At 44.7% G+C, this 12,448-nt stretch overlaps 1 protein-coding gene across 8 annotated transcripts in view; it reads left to right on the forward strand.

Annotated features, from left to right (window-relative positions):
* Positions 1-12,448, forward strand: part of myo9aa (myosin IXAa) — a 318,790-nt gene that overhangs the window by 158,664 nt on the left and 147,678 nt on the right. For all 8 annotated transcript variants that reach the window (XM_059640175.1, XM_059640177.1, XM_059640182.1 and 5 more), the window contains one exon: positions 1,789-1,923. In XM_059640175.1, coding sequence (XP_059496158.1) covers positions 1,789-1,923 — 135 coding nt within the window. The remainder of the gene's footprint in view (positions 1-1,788; positions 1,924-12,448) is intronic.

The following is a 12,448-nucleotide window of genomic DNA, read 5'->3' on the forward strand; positions in this document are numbered from 1 at the left end:
GCTGCTTCCCTCCCTTTACACACTCTTTATTAGTAGGATAATGTGGCCTTTGAACATGGTAAGTGTGTGAATGATTCAGGACAGTTTGCAGCTTTTCCTTTTCTCTCTTACAGCAAAGTGTCTCACCTTTATTTGATATGATATGCTGTAGCATTGACCTCACTAAGCCAGGAATGCCGTCACAGATTCTTTATCGTACTGCATAGCTACATTAATAGCCTACAGTAATAGAATACTGTGCTGTGTGAATTAAATTCTTGAACACTGATTCTCTGAAAATAGAGTATTATAACAATTTGATGGATCATTTCATTTGGGTATCACTCAACACACTCAGTTTTCCTTGGTTGATTTTGATCTGGTGTTCAGATGAATACTTGCCTTTTTATTTTGAAACCTCATTTCCAATTTCTCCTAAAGGCACAGTTTGTGCTTGGGTATAGTTAGATAAGATTATGAAAATGTTTGATTGGGTCAACACAGAGAAAACATTTCCTTTTGTATGGGAGACTGAAACCAGGGACCATAAATCCAAGTGATTTGTTCATAAGTTTGATAGGCAATTTATGTGGAACTTCTTTCCCCACAGCATGATTAAATATGGACCTCTTTACCACAGTGTGTAATTTAGATGACTTTCTTTCATACATTTGAACTATAGACACATCAAAAAACTAAACAAACATGAGAATAAAAGGGTTAGTTGGGTATTCTGGAAGGATGCCAGGTGTATAAACACTGATATGGGCCTGTATTTGATCTCTACCTTCTATGCGTTGCTTCTCAGGAACATATTGCTAAGTTATCCATGTAATTGTTCTTAATATGTCAACTCAGTGATTGAAATAAACTATTCACCTATACAACACACAGCAAAGGTGAGTAAATGGTTAAAAAGGCATCTGGATTCTTGGGCTTTGTAGAGTTATTGAAGACAATACAAGAAAGTGATGGTAAACCATGATAGAATACTACATTGGCCTGAACCAGCATATCCTTTACAGTTTTGGACACTTAGGAAGGATGTGAAGGCATGGTAGAGGGGACAGAAAAGATTCAACAGAAACCTTTCCATGGGTGAGGGACTTCAGTTGCATGGTTACATTTGGAGAAGTTGGATTTTTTTTATCCTTGCAGAAGAGAGAGTTGCAAGGACCCATGATTGTACTCAAAATTTTGTGGGATCTGACCACAGTAAACAGGGAAAAATTGTTCCCATTGGCAGAAGGGTCCAAATTTAACATTTAGAAATGAATCAAAGGCACATTGGAAAAATGGTTTTTACACAGTGAATAGTTGAAACTGGGCATACACTACCTGAAAGGGTAGTGAAAACAGATTTTAATCGTGTTTTTGAAGTGGTAATTAGATAAGCACCTGAAGATGAAATTATGCAACACAATGGAAAAAGGACCTGAAAATGAGAGGAGCTATGTTGCTGTTGTAGAGAGCTAGCACAAGTTTAACAGGCTGAAGGCCCTCCTCTGGCGCTGCAACTATTCATGATTTTATCATGACAGCACCAAATCCTGATTCCATTATGCACCAGCTTACAAGGAACAACGATAACTGCAGCTGACTCCTCCAAACCTAAGTATGCTAATTATAGTGTCTTGTGATTTGATCGTGGTGAACTGATGACTCAACCAATATATGACATCAGAATCATCTTAATTGATTAGTTTCACCTCACTTCATGTCGTCATTTTATATACAGACCATCAAAAAGGCACATTGACTTTTAATAAAACAGCATATTGATAGTAATAAATACACTTGTATTTGTAGATTCTTTCCATTGGTGTACTTGATATTTTTGGCTTCGAGGACTATGAGAACAACAGCTTTGAACAGTTCTGTATAAACTTCGCTAATGAGCGACTTCAGCACTACTTCAATCAGCACATTTTCAAAATGGAGCAGGTAAAAAGAAAATTTCTTGGACACATTGCAATTCAAAATATGCCTTGGTATAATAGTATAAAATGAACTTTTCTTATCTCTCCTATGCTGGATTTGAACTGGCAAGTGGTTTATACTGGACACAGTTGTTGAATTGCCCAGATTTGACATGCCTCACATGGATGAACAGAAAATTCTTTTTTGTTTTACCCTTAGCAAAGGTCATGTTTTTCATTTTAGGGAGGGAGGGAACTTGCCTCGAAGTTACTGGTTAAGTTAAATATTGGCCAAGAAGAAAATTGTTTCTGAAATTTAAAACTCCACGTACAAAGTTCAACTTCTAGTATTTTGTTCCGAGAAAGTTCCTGTCAGCTGTTTTTTACCTTTTCAAAAAAATATATATTTCCAGCTTGAAACAAGTATGTTCTGGCAACAGCTTTGTGCTCCTAAACCTTCTTACAACTGGAAATTTGCTCATAATTTACTTTATATTTTGCACACTGTGATCTTCGTCAATTCCTAATGCCATTTGCATTGTTGAGATTTAATTACAAATTGCTTTTAGAATTTGAAGTACAGTGTTCTTCTAAAACATGAAGATTGTATTTAGGTTCTGGATTTTCTGGTGTATCATGAATATCCATGGTCGGAACATTGCAGACTGGCTGTCAGTCGACTCTCAGTAATTTTGTTGATCAAATGTTGGAACAGCAGAAACTTAGTTTTAAAATACTGAGTTTTAAAATATCTTCATGAATAGACTGAGTTCTCAGTTTCCGCAGGACCCTGTGTGTGTTCCACTGCATTTCCCTTTGTGTACATATAGATGTCTTTTACACAATGAAAAAAAATTCTTATTGCATGTGCATGAGATTGAAAAATGAGAATCAGATTTAGCAGTTTTAGAAATAATCCACCCTACTTCAATTTTTTTCTGGTCAACAAATAGTCAGTGTGCCTTGGGTCCTCTGATGATTCACAATGATTGATATGCAATTGTTTAATTTTAGACAGTGAATATATTTCCCTGAAGCCAAGCAATAGCTTCCTCATTTACTCAAGTTAAGTAGTCTTCCACTCAGTCTGCAGATTGGTATGTGTGGCATTGTTTGTGATCCTGCACAGATGCAAAAAATGGTTAATATTGATTGATGGAGGTTGGATGCTCAGGAGCCCTGTCCTGAACCTGTTTAGGAAAAGCCGCTGTCACTAACTCAAAACATTCAATAGTTGGGATTTGTCAGAAGAAACCAATTAATGGATTCCTTTATTTATTAATCCTTAATATCTGCTGGGAGGTCTTCTTGACGAAAATGAGATGCTGGAAGTAGATGGCTCGAGTAGGTCATGGAGTGGCAATGAAAAGAATGGTTCTAAGGATGAAAGCATCAATTATGAGGATAGATTGGAGAGGTCAACACAGCACGGTATGAAGAACGCTGAAAGGAAATCTGAGAGAAGCTTTCTAACTCGTGTGGGGGCTGGTTAGAGGAGATAGGGAGAAATTGTTCTTATTCGAAAGGATCAAGAGTGAGAGGGTACAGATTTAAATTGACTTGCAAAAGAACCAAATGCAAGGTGAGGAAAAACATTTTTACACAAATGGTTCAGACATAGAACATAGAACATAGAACAGTACAGCACAGAACAGGCCCTTCAGCCCACAATGTTGTGCCGACCATTGATCCTCATGGATGCACCCTCAAATTTCTGTGACCATATGCATGTCCAGCAGTCTCTTAAATGACCCCAATGACCTTGCTTCCACAACTGCTGCTGGCAACGCATTCCATGGAGGTTTGGTAGAGGCAAGTTCAGTTGAGGCATTCAAGCAAGTATTGGATTATTGACAACAAAAACAAAGTTGCTGGAAAAGCTCAGCAGGCCTGGCAGCACCTGTGGAGGAGAAAACAGAGTTGACGTTTCGGGTCTGGTGACTCTTCCTCAGAACTGATGGTGGCTGGGAGTACGTCAGTTTATATGCAGAAAATAGGAAGGTAGATGCGGGAGAGAGTAAACGGGCAGCATAGTGGCTCAGTGGTTAGCACTGCAGCCTCACAGTGCCAGGTACCCAGGTTCGATTCCAGCCTCAGGTGACTGTCTGTGTGGAGTTTGCACATTCTCCCCGTGTCTGCATGGGTTTCCTCCGGTGCTCCGGTTTCCTCCCACAGTCCAAAGATGTGCAGGCTAGGTGGATTGGCCATGCTAAATTGCCTGTAGTGTTCAGGGGTATGTGGGTTATAGGGGCATGGGTCTGGGTGGGATGTTTCAAGGGGCGGTGTGGACTTGTTGGGCCGAAGGGCCTGGTTTCACACTGTAGGGAATCTAGTCTAATCTAAATGATAGGATAGAGCCCAAAGAGAGAGAGAGAGACAGTTGGACAGGCAAAGGAGTTGCTAACGATCAGCCTGGGAGGGTGAATAGTTGTTAATGGGGACTGTTAGTGACTAACAACAGGGTGTGTGTAGTGGCATGCTAGGTATTGGATTATTGTTTTGTTTGGATAAAGTGCAGAGGTATGTGGAAAAGAGAGGAGAATAGCATGAAGTGATACTCATTTGGACCACCAATGCAGACACAATGGCCTAATGGCTTCCATCTGCGCAATTCTGTGAAATGAGGTGCAGCATGAGTGGCTTCAACCAGCTTGCTTATTTTTGTCAACGACAACAAAATGTGAGGCTGGATGAACACAGCAGGCCAAACAGCATCTCAGGAGCACAAAAGCTGACGTTTCGGGCCTAGACCCTTCATCAGAGAAGGGTCTAGGCCCGAAACGTCAGCTTTTGTGCTCCTGAGATGCTGCTTGGCCTGCTGTGTTCATCCAGCCTCACATTTTGTTGTCTTGGATTCTCCAGCATCTGCAGTTCCCATTATCTCTGCTTATTTTTGTAAGCCAGCATTGTGTGGACAAATGATGTTTACAAGGGCAGGAAAATGAATGTTGGTTGTTGAGTGGAATGTTCCAGTGCATTATCGCATTCAATTGATGGCCAACATGATGTGTACATAACTTTTGCCAGAAAGATGCACAATACTGTGCTGTATAATATGATAGGACAAGTGCTAAGTTCTGGAATTATGTGACAGCATTTTACGTAGCAAATTTGATCCAGCAAATTTGATCAGTAGACTGTTTATGGCTTTGGATTTTTGCTGCTGTTTTCATTCAATGTTCTTGGAGGACAATGTTCTATCTTGAGTCACTCCTAAATATGCTAGGTTGGATCATGATTTTGTCCTTGGCCATTATTGGAGAGATGCATTTCAGTTTTTAGTGGTGGAATACACTGGATATAGTATTAGTGGAATTCATTGTGAGAATGCTGTGATCTATTGACTGCAGATAGCCACTTCAAACTAAAATAGGACAACTTGATACTGGTGCAGGGTTATTTTAATCACATTAGTGCTAGGATGCATGTCGACTCAATCTGGTGGGGCTGCGCCAAAACTTTCAACTAGAATTGGTTTCCTTCAATAACGCCTTCTGTCTGTGTTCATACGTTCAGTAAGTGATTTCATTGTTGGATATTCTGTTGTGATGCTACAACCTGTTACATGCAGAGAAGAATCTGACATTCTTTGGTTTCTTTTCCTATTAGCTTTTTTTAAAAATCAAAATTGATAAAAACCCTGCCTGACTGTCCTAGCCAGCTGATTCTGACCTGTAACGAGTCTTTCTTGCCAATCTAAATAAATTCATTCATCGGGAGATGCTGCATGAATTTTGGTCAGCACTTGCATAATGCACACATGCCCACAGCTTGCAAATTTGAAACTCTTGAACTGAAGCTAATGTTTGACTGCTCCTGCAAGAGTCCTTTGGCATTTCTTCTGAATTCAAAATGTTTGTGATTGAATTTTCCTATCGTTGTATTAGACACTACCATATTAAGCAAAAAACTGAATAGCTTCCTAAGGGATAATAGGAACTGGATCCGAGACAACAAGATGTAGAGCTGGATGAATACAGCAGGCCGAGCAGGAAAGCTGACGTTTCGGGCCTAGACCCTTCATCAGAAAGGGTCTAGACCCGAAATGTCAGCTCTCTTAGCTTCCTTAGGGGCTCAGTTTTAAAATCAAATGTTCTGGTCCTACATGTGAGCAAGTTTTTGTAACAATCTCCTATCTGGTTTTCATTAGCTAACCTCTGAATACATCACCAGTATTCACCCCAGTATTCTTACTAGCATTGCATTAGTGTCCATGGATTATAGAGGAAAAAAATCAATAAAAGTTTGTTTGTGTGAAAATTTGTGGATGTTCTGAGGCTAGAAGAGGGATTTCTTTGGTACCCTGATATGTGAATTGATTGCCAAATGTCAACTTAAGATCTATGTATAAAGTGCCAGTTCTTGGTGAGATGCTACAGATTATCCATTTTATATTAACCCACAGGAGCAGAACGTCGAGGCTATGACATTTTTAAATTTCAAAAATCTACTTTATTCATAAAGATTATCTTTGTATATGTACACAAATGCAGTTTTGTACAGTAGCATATCAATGGTTTGTTTAGATAGAATCAAACTCCAGAAACATCTCTAGGAGAGTGTGATAACTGAACAGACCCCCATTTAACATCAGCAAGAAGTGTTCTTTACCCACTGCGCCTTGGCAGCAGCTGCCCAAGCTTTAGTGCATCTCTGAGCATGTAGTCCTGGACCTTGGAATGTGTCAGTCTGCAACTCTCAGGCGAGGTCAACTCCTTGCTCTGGAAAATCAAAAGGTTTTGAGCAGAGCAATGAGCGTCTTTCACTGAGTTGATAGTTTTCCAATGCAATCAATGTTTGTCTCGGTGTGCCTCCCAGGGAACAGATCTTAGAGTGCAGAGCTGCTCTGGATGAACCTTGACAAAAACCAATGCATCTTTCTCCAGACTTCCTTTGCAAAGGCATGTTCCAGAAGGTGATAGTCTCAAGATCTCATCATCCCCGCCACCTTGCTTGTGGTGGCACACACCGACTGAATGTACATGAAGGATTTGACGGCAGTGCCCTTCTCACCAACAGCCAAACAATTTCTTGGTGCTGGTTGGAAAGTTTTGGTGATGAGGCATTCTGCCAAATGACTGACAGTCTGGTCAGGGAAGCACGCGACAGGATCTATCCTCTCCTTTTCCCACAGGGTCTCAAAGATACTACATGCTGACGACTTCCTGATGGACTCGTGGTCAAAGGTGTTTTTCTTTGCAAATGTCTCCACACAGAATAGGTGACATGAAATGGTGCAACTGCTTTGAGAGTTCCGCAGCAATGAGAACCAGTCCCGTCCTTCTCAGAACTGGGGACAGGTAGAAGCTCCGTACATAAGTGACTATTGGTGTTTGTGTACTGAGGGTCTATGCACAAATGCAGCCACACACAAAGCTGGCCGTCAGGGTAAGGGTGACATTGGGAACATGCGCGCCCCCCCCCCCGTGCCATCCAGAGTTTTGTACATGGAGTCCCTGCAGGCACAGTCTATCTTAAACCTTCAAAATAAGTAGAAGATGGCTTGGATGACTGAAACAATGTGGTTTCGGAGAATTGGCCAGACATGCACCAAATACAACACACACTATGATCAGGTTTTTACCTGCAATGGAGAGGAATCAGTGCTACCAAAAGCTTTCTAAGGACTTGAGATAACAGCTGGTCCAGCCTCTCCTCCATGCTGTCATTTACGATAGCCATGGTAGAGGACAGGAACGACCGGGAGGCCACACTGTCTGTGGGCTTCGTGTCGTACAGACTGGCTTAAAAAGAATTTGTTGATCCTCAGTACATCAGACTGAGATGATGCTATTGAGCCATCTGTTTCCTTCAGGCTGCTGAGCACAAAGTTCTTGTGCACTTTCTGGAAGAAGAAACGCAAACCCATCTCACCCTGTTCCATGGTGTGGGCCCTGGACCGGAAGATTATCTTGGAGGGCTGTGAGACAAAGAGGTTGCTGGCTCTTTACCTGCTGGAGATTGTCAGTGACATTGAACCCCATTGCCTGCAGCAGGAATAGGTTCTGCATCACCATCTGAAGTTTGGATGGTTTTCCCTGTCTCTTCCTCTCCTTCTGAACACCTTTGAAGATAAAGAAACTCTTGATGATCCCCTTGACTGTTTCCCACAGTTCAATATTGACTCAGGGGCTTCCTGGTTCTCTAACTTGTGAAAATTGCTTTTGAGCTCCTCATTGTTTTCTAGGGTCAACACTTTCATGTTCAGCTTCCACGTACCCTTGCTGGCCTGCTGGTTGCCCTGTAGGTGACAGTCGGCTAGCAGGAGACAGTGGTCAGAGAAGAACACTGCCTTGATGTTGGATGATCTGACTGGTTATGCGCGGGACATAAACAAGAAATCTATCCTTGAGCAGTTAGACCCATCAGGCCATGACTAAGTGTATCTATGCCTCGCTCTGCCTGTAGGAGTGCGGAAGACATCGTGCAGCTTGACGACTTGTTTCCATCAGGAATCTGGATATGGAGTTCAGTTTGTTGCCAGTCTGTTGGATTATCCAATAGGCCAGAATGACCAGCCTGGATGTTGCACCAGCTCACACTTTATCACTGAGGCATACACACTAATTAGTCTCAGGGGAGTGTTTCTGTACATAATGTCTGCTACAAGGAGACACCCATTCGCCACCTCCTTAACTTCAGAGATGGTGAAGTTGCTTCTTTGCAGGAGAATACTTGGGTTAGAGGAATGGCTGTCGTTTCCCCTCGACCACATTGACGGCCCACGAGCTCGATGTTTTCCTGTAGCTGCTGAGGTGTGGTATCCACATTCATGTAGAAACAGGAGGTCTGCTGTGACGTTGGCTAGGTATGCCAATGTGGAGACACACACATTGTAGGTTTAACGCTTGCACATTAATAGTGGCAATTTTAAAATCCATTTTAAGATTTTGTAGAATTACCCTATGTCCATTCACCCATACATCTTGTCACGGGGGTACTCCCTGCATTTCCGTGGCATGGGCAAACTGTTGGACGCTCTCATCACTGAGTAGCCGTCCTGTTCCAGAGGTTTAGGGATTGCATTGTGTGTGGTGTGTGTGTTTGCACACGCATGTGTGTTGTGCTGATTTAGTGTTATCACGGCGAGAAGGAAGCCAGGAAAGTCCACTTCTGAGTCTGGCAGTGCACTTCTCCTAATTTGGAATGAAAACCGAAAGAACTGTGAATGCTGTAAATTGGGAACAAAAACAAAGTTGCTGGAAAAGCTCAGCAGATGTGGCGGCATCTATGAAGGAGAAAACAGAGTTAAACGTTTCCAGTCCAGTGACCCTTCCTCAGAACTTTATTTTAAGGAGTTGCTAGTGATCAGGCTGGGAGGGTGAGTAGTTGTTAACGGGGACTGTTAATGACTAACACCAGGAGGTGTGTAATGGCAGGCTATGTGGTAACAAGGCCTGGTGTGTGGGGTAGGGGGCTGGGACATGGGAGAGTTTAGGCCCTAAAATTATTGAACTCAGTATTGAGTCGGGAGGGCTGTAGGGTCCCCAGTGGAAAATGAGGTGATGTTCCTCCAGCTTGCTTTGGGGTTCGCTGGAACACTGCAGCAAGTCAGAGACTAAGATATTGGCCAGGGAGCAGGATGATGCATTGAAATGGCAGGCAACAGGTAGTTCAGGGTCTTTTTTGCGAGCAGAACGTAAATGTTCTGCTAAGTGGTCACCAAGTCTATGCTTTGTTTTCCCAATGTAGAGGAGACCACATTGTGAGCAGCGAATGCAGTAGACTAGATTCTGGGAAGTGCAGGTGAAGTGTTACTTTATCCGGAAGGTATGTTTGGGCCCTTGGATACTGGGCAGAGAGGAGGTAAATGGGTAGGTATTGCACCTTCGCCAGTTACAGGGGAAGATGCCACAGGGGTGTGGGGAGGTGTTGGGGGTGAAGGAAGTGTGGACCAGAGTGTCCTGGAGGGAACAGTCCCTGCGGAAGGCGGACAAGGGAGCAGTAGGGAATGTGTGTCTGGTGGTGGCAACTCGCTGGAGATGGCAGAAATGGCGTCCGATGATCTTCTGGATGTGGATGCTGGTGGGATGGTAGGTAAGGATAAGGGGGAACACTATTGCAGTTGCGGGTGGGAAGAGAAGGGGTGAGGGTGGACGTGCGGGAGATGGGTCAGACCTAGCTGAGGGCCCTGTCGACAACAGAGCTGGGGAATCTTCGGTTGAGGAAGAAGGTGGACATTTCAGAGGCCCCCTTGTCAAAGTTGGCCTTAGCCAAACATACGCGACAGGGACAGAGGAACTGAGAGAATGGGATGGAGTCTTTACAGGAAGTGGGGTGTGAGGATGTATTGTCCAGATAGCTGTGGGAGTCACTGGGTTTGTAGTGGATACTCGTGGCCAGTCTACCCCCCGAAATGGAAACAGAAATGTTGAGGAAAGGAAGGGAGGAGTCATGGAGAGACCAAGTGAAAGTGAGGGTAGGTCCATTGTTCCCTGAAGGTGGCAACGCAGGTCAAGACGTCATCAAGAAGGCGTACGGCATGCTTTCCTTCATCGGACGGGTATTGAGTACAAGAGTTGGCAGGTCATGTTACAGTTGTATAAGACTTTGGTTTGGCCACATTTAGTGGACTGTGTACAGTTCTGGTAGCCACATGACCGCAAGGATGTGGACGCTTCGGAGAGGGTGCAGAGGAGGTTCACCAGGATGTTGCCTGGTATGGAGGGTGCTAGCTATGAAAAGAGGTTGAGTAGATTAGGATTATTTTCATTAGAAAGACGGAGATTGAGGGGGGACCTGATTGAGGTCTACAAAATCATGAGGGGTATAGACAGGGTGGATAGCAAGAAGCTTTTTCCTAGAGTGGGGGACTCAATTACTAGGGGTCATGAGTTCAAAGTGAGAGGAGGAAAGTTTAAGGGAGATATGCGTGTAAAGTTCTTTACGCAGAGGGTTGTGGGCGCCTGGAACGCGTTGCCAGCGGAGGTGATAGACGCAGACACGTTAGCGTCTTTTAAGATATATCTGGACAGGTACATGGATGGGCGGGGAGCAAATGAACACAAACCCTTAGAAAAGAGATGACAGGTTAGACAGAGCATCTCAATCGGCTCAGGCTTGGAGAGCCGAAGGGCCTGTTCCTGTGTTGTAACTTTCTTTGTTCTTTGAAATTGGAGGTGAAATTGGTGAAGTTTTCCAATTTGAGATGAGAGAGGGAAGCAGCACTGATGATATCATCAATGTATCGGAGAAAGAGTTGAGGATGGGGCCCAAAATAGGACTGGAACAAGGAATGTTCCACGTACCCCATTGAAGAGACAGGCACAACTAGCGTCCATGGCAACCCCCCTTAATGAGAGGAGTTGAAGGAGAAGTTGTTGAGGGTGAGGACAAGCTTGGCCAAGCGGAGGAGGGTAGTGGTGGGTGGGGATGGTTCAGGTCTTTGCTTCAGGAAGAAGTTGAGAGCCCTAAGACTCTCATGGTGAGGAATGGACTAAAGGGACTGCAAGCCCATGCTAAAGAGGAGGTGGCTGGAGCCCGTAAACTGGAAGTTTTGAAACTGGCATAAAGCGTCAGTTCTGAAGAAGGGTCCCAGGACCTGAAATGTTAACTTTGTTTTATCCTTCACAGATGCTGCCAGACCTGCTGAGCTTTTCCAGCAACTTTGTTTTTGTTCCTAATTTGGAGTTTTGTTGCTCCCACTTGCCTGGAGCTATGGAGCGGTGAGTAATCACTGCTTCCTAATGGCTAGAGGTTGTGTTTCTCCAAAACCCTTGGGGTGTTGTGTTTCCAGGTTGGAGGGGGCTCCTCTCTGTCTCTCCGTTGTGCTGAGCCTCCCTCTGTTGGTCGTCATTCCACTGCGTACCTTGATCATCAGAGGAGCTGTTGGTACGTCCATCGTGCAGCCGCCTTCTTTTGTTTTGCTGTGGGCCTTTAGGGCCCTGAAGTATTTTTCTTTCCCAGTTGTTTCTTATCAATATTCATTCCCTGCCTCCTTTGTTTCCTCTTCCTTCACTGACCTGTTCTGGTGAAGGTTTCGTTGGTTACTATGCTGCCGCACTGGCTACCTTCTTTCTGTCTAGCCTGCCCCTCCTGGATTTTTCAGCTGTTTTTGCTGGAGAGTGGCTCCTTACTGTCCTTTGGAGGACCACGGCTCGCATTGCCTCTTCCATCTGAGCATATGTGGCACCCCTCCCATCTTGGACAGGCCTTGTACAACCTACTCACTGGCCCCGGCCACCCACAAGAGGATTCCTGCGCCTCCCAAATCCCGACTCTGTCCCTGCCCCTCCCCCACCATGCACCCGCCGCCATTGACCATGAGGACACGGCCGGAGACCCCACCGATGACGTCACATCGGCCTCCGCCGGCCACAGAACTTCCGGAACCGCTGCTGCAGTCACCACCTCCACGTCCAGGTACTACAGCCCACACACCACCCTCACCTCAGCTGCTGCCGCCCACCCCGATCCTCCCACCGCCGACGGAACCCCGCCCACGGCCGACGGAACCCCGCCCACGGTCGACGCCGACGGAACCCCGCCCACGGTCGACGCCGACGGAACCCCGCCCACGGTCGACGCCGACGGAACCCCGCCCACGGATG

This window comes from Stegostoma tigrinum, chromosome 36, assembly GCF_030684315.1.
Source record: "Stegostoma tigrinum isolate sSteTig4 chromosome 36, sSteTig4.hap1, whole genome shotgun sequence".
In the NCBI taxonomy this organism is placed as follows: Eukaryota; Metazoa; Chordata; class Chondrichthyes; order Orectolobiformes; family Stegostomatidae; genus Stegostoma; species Stegostoma tigrinum.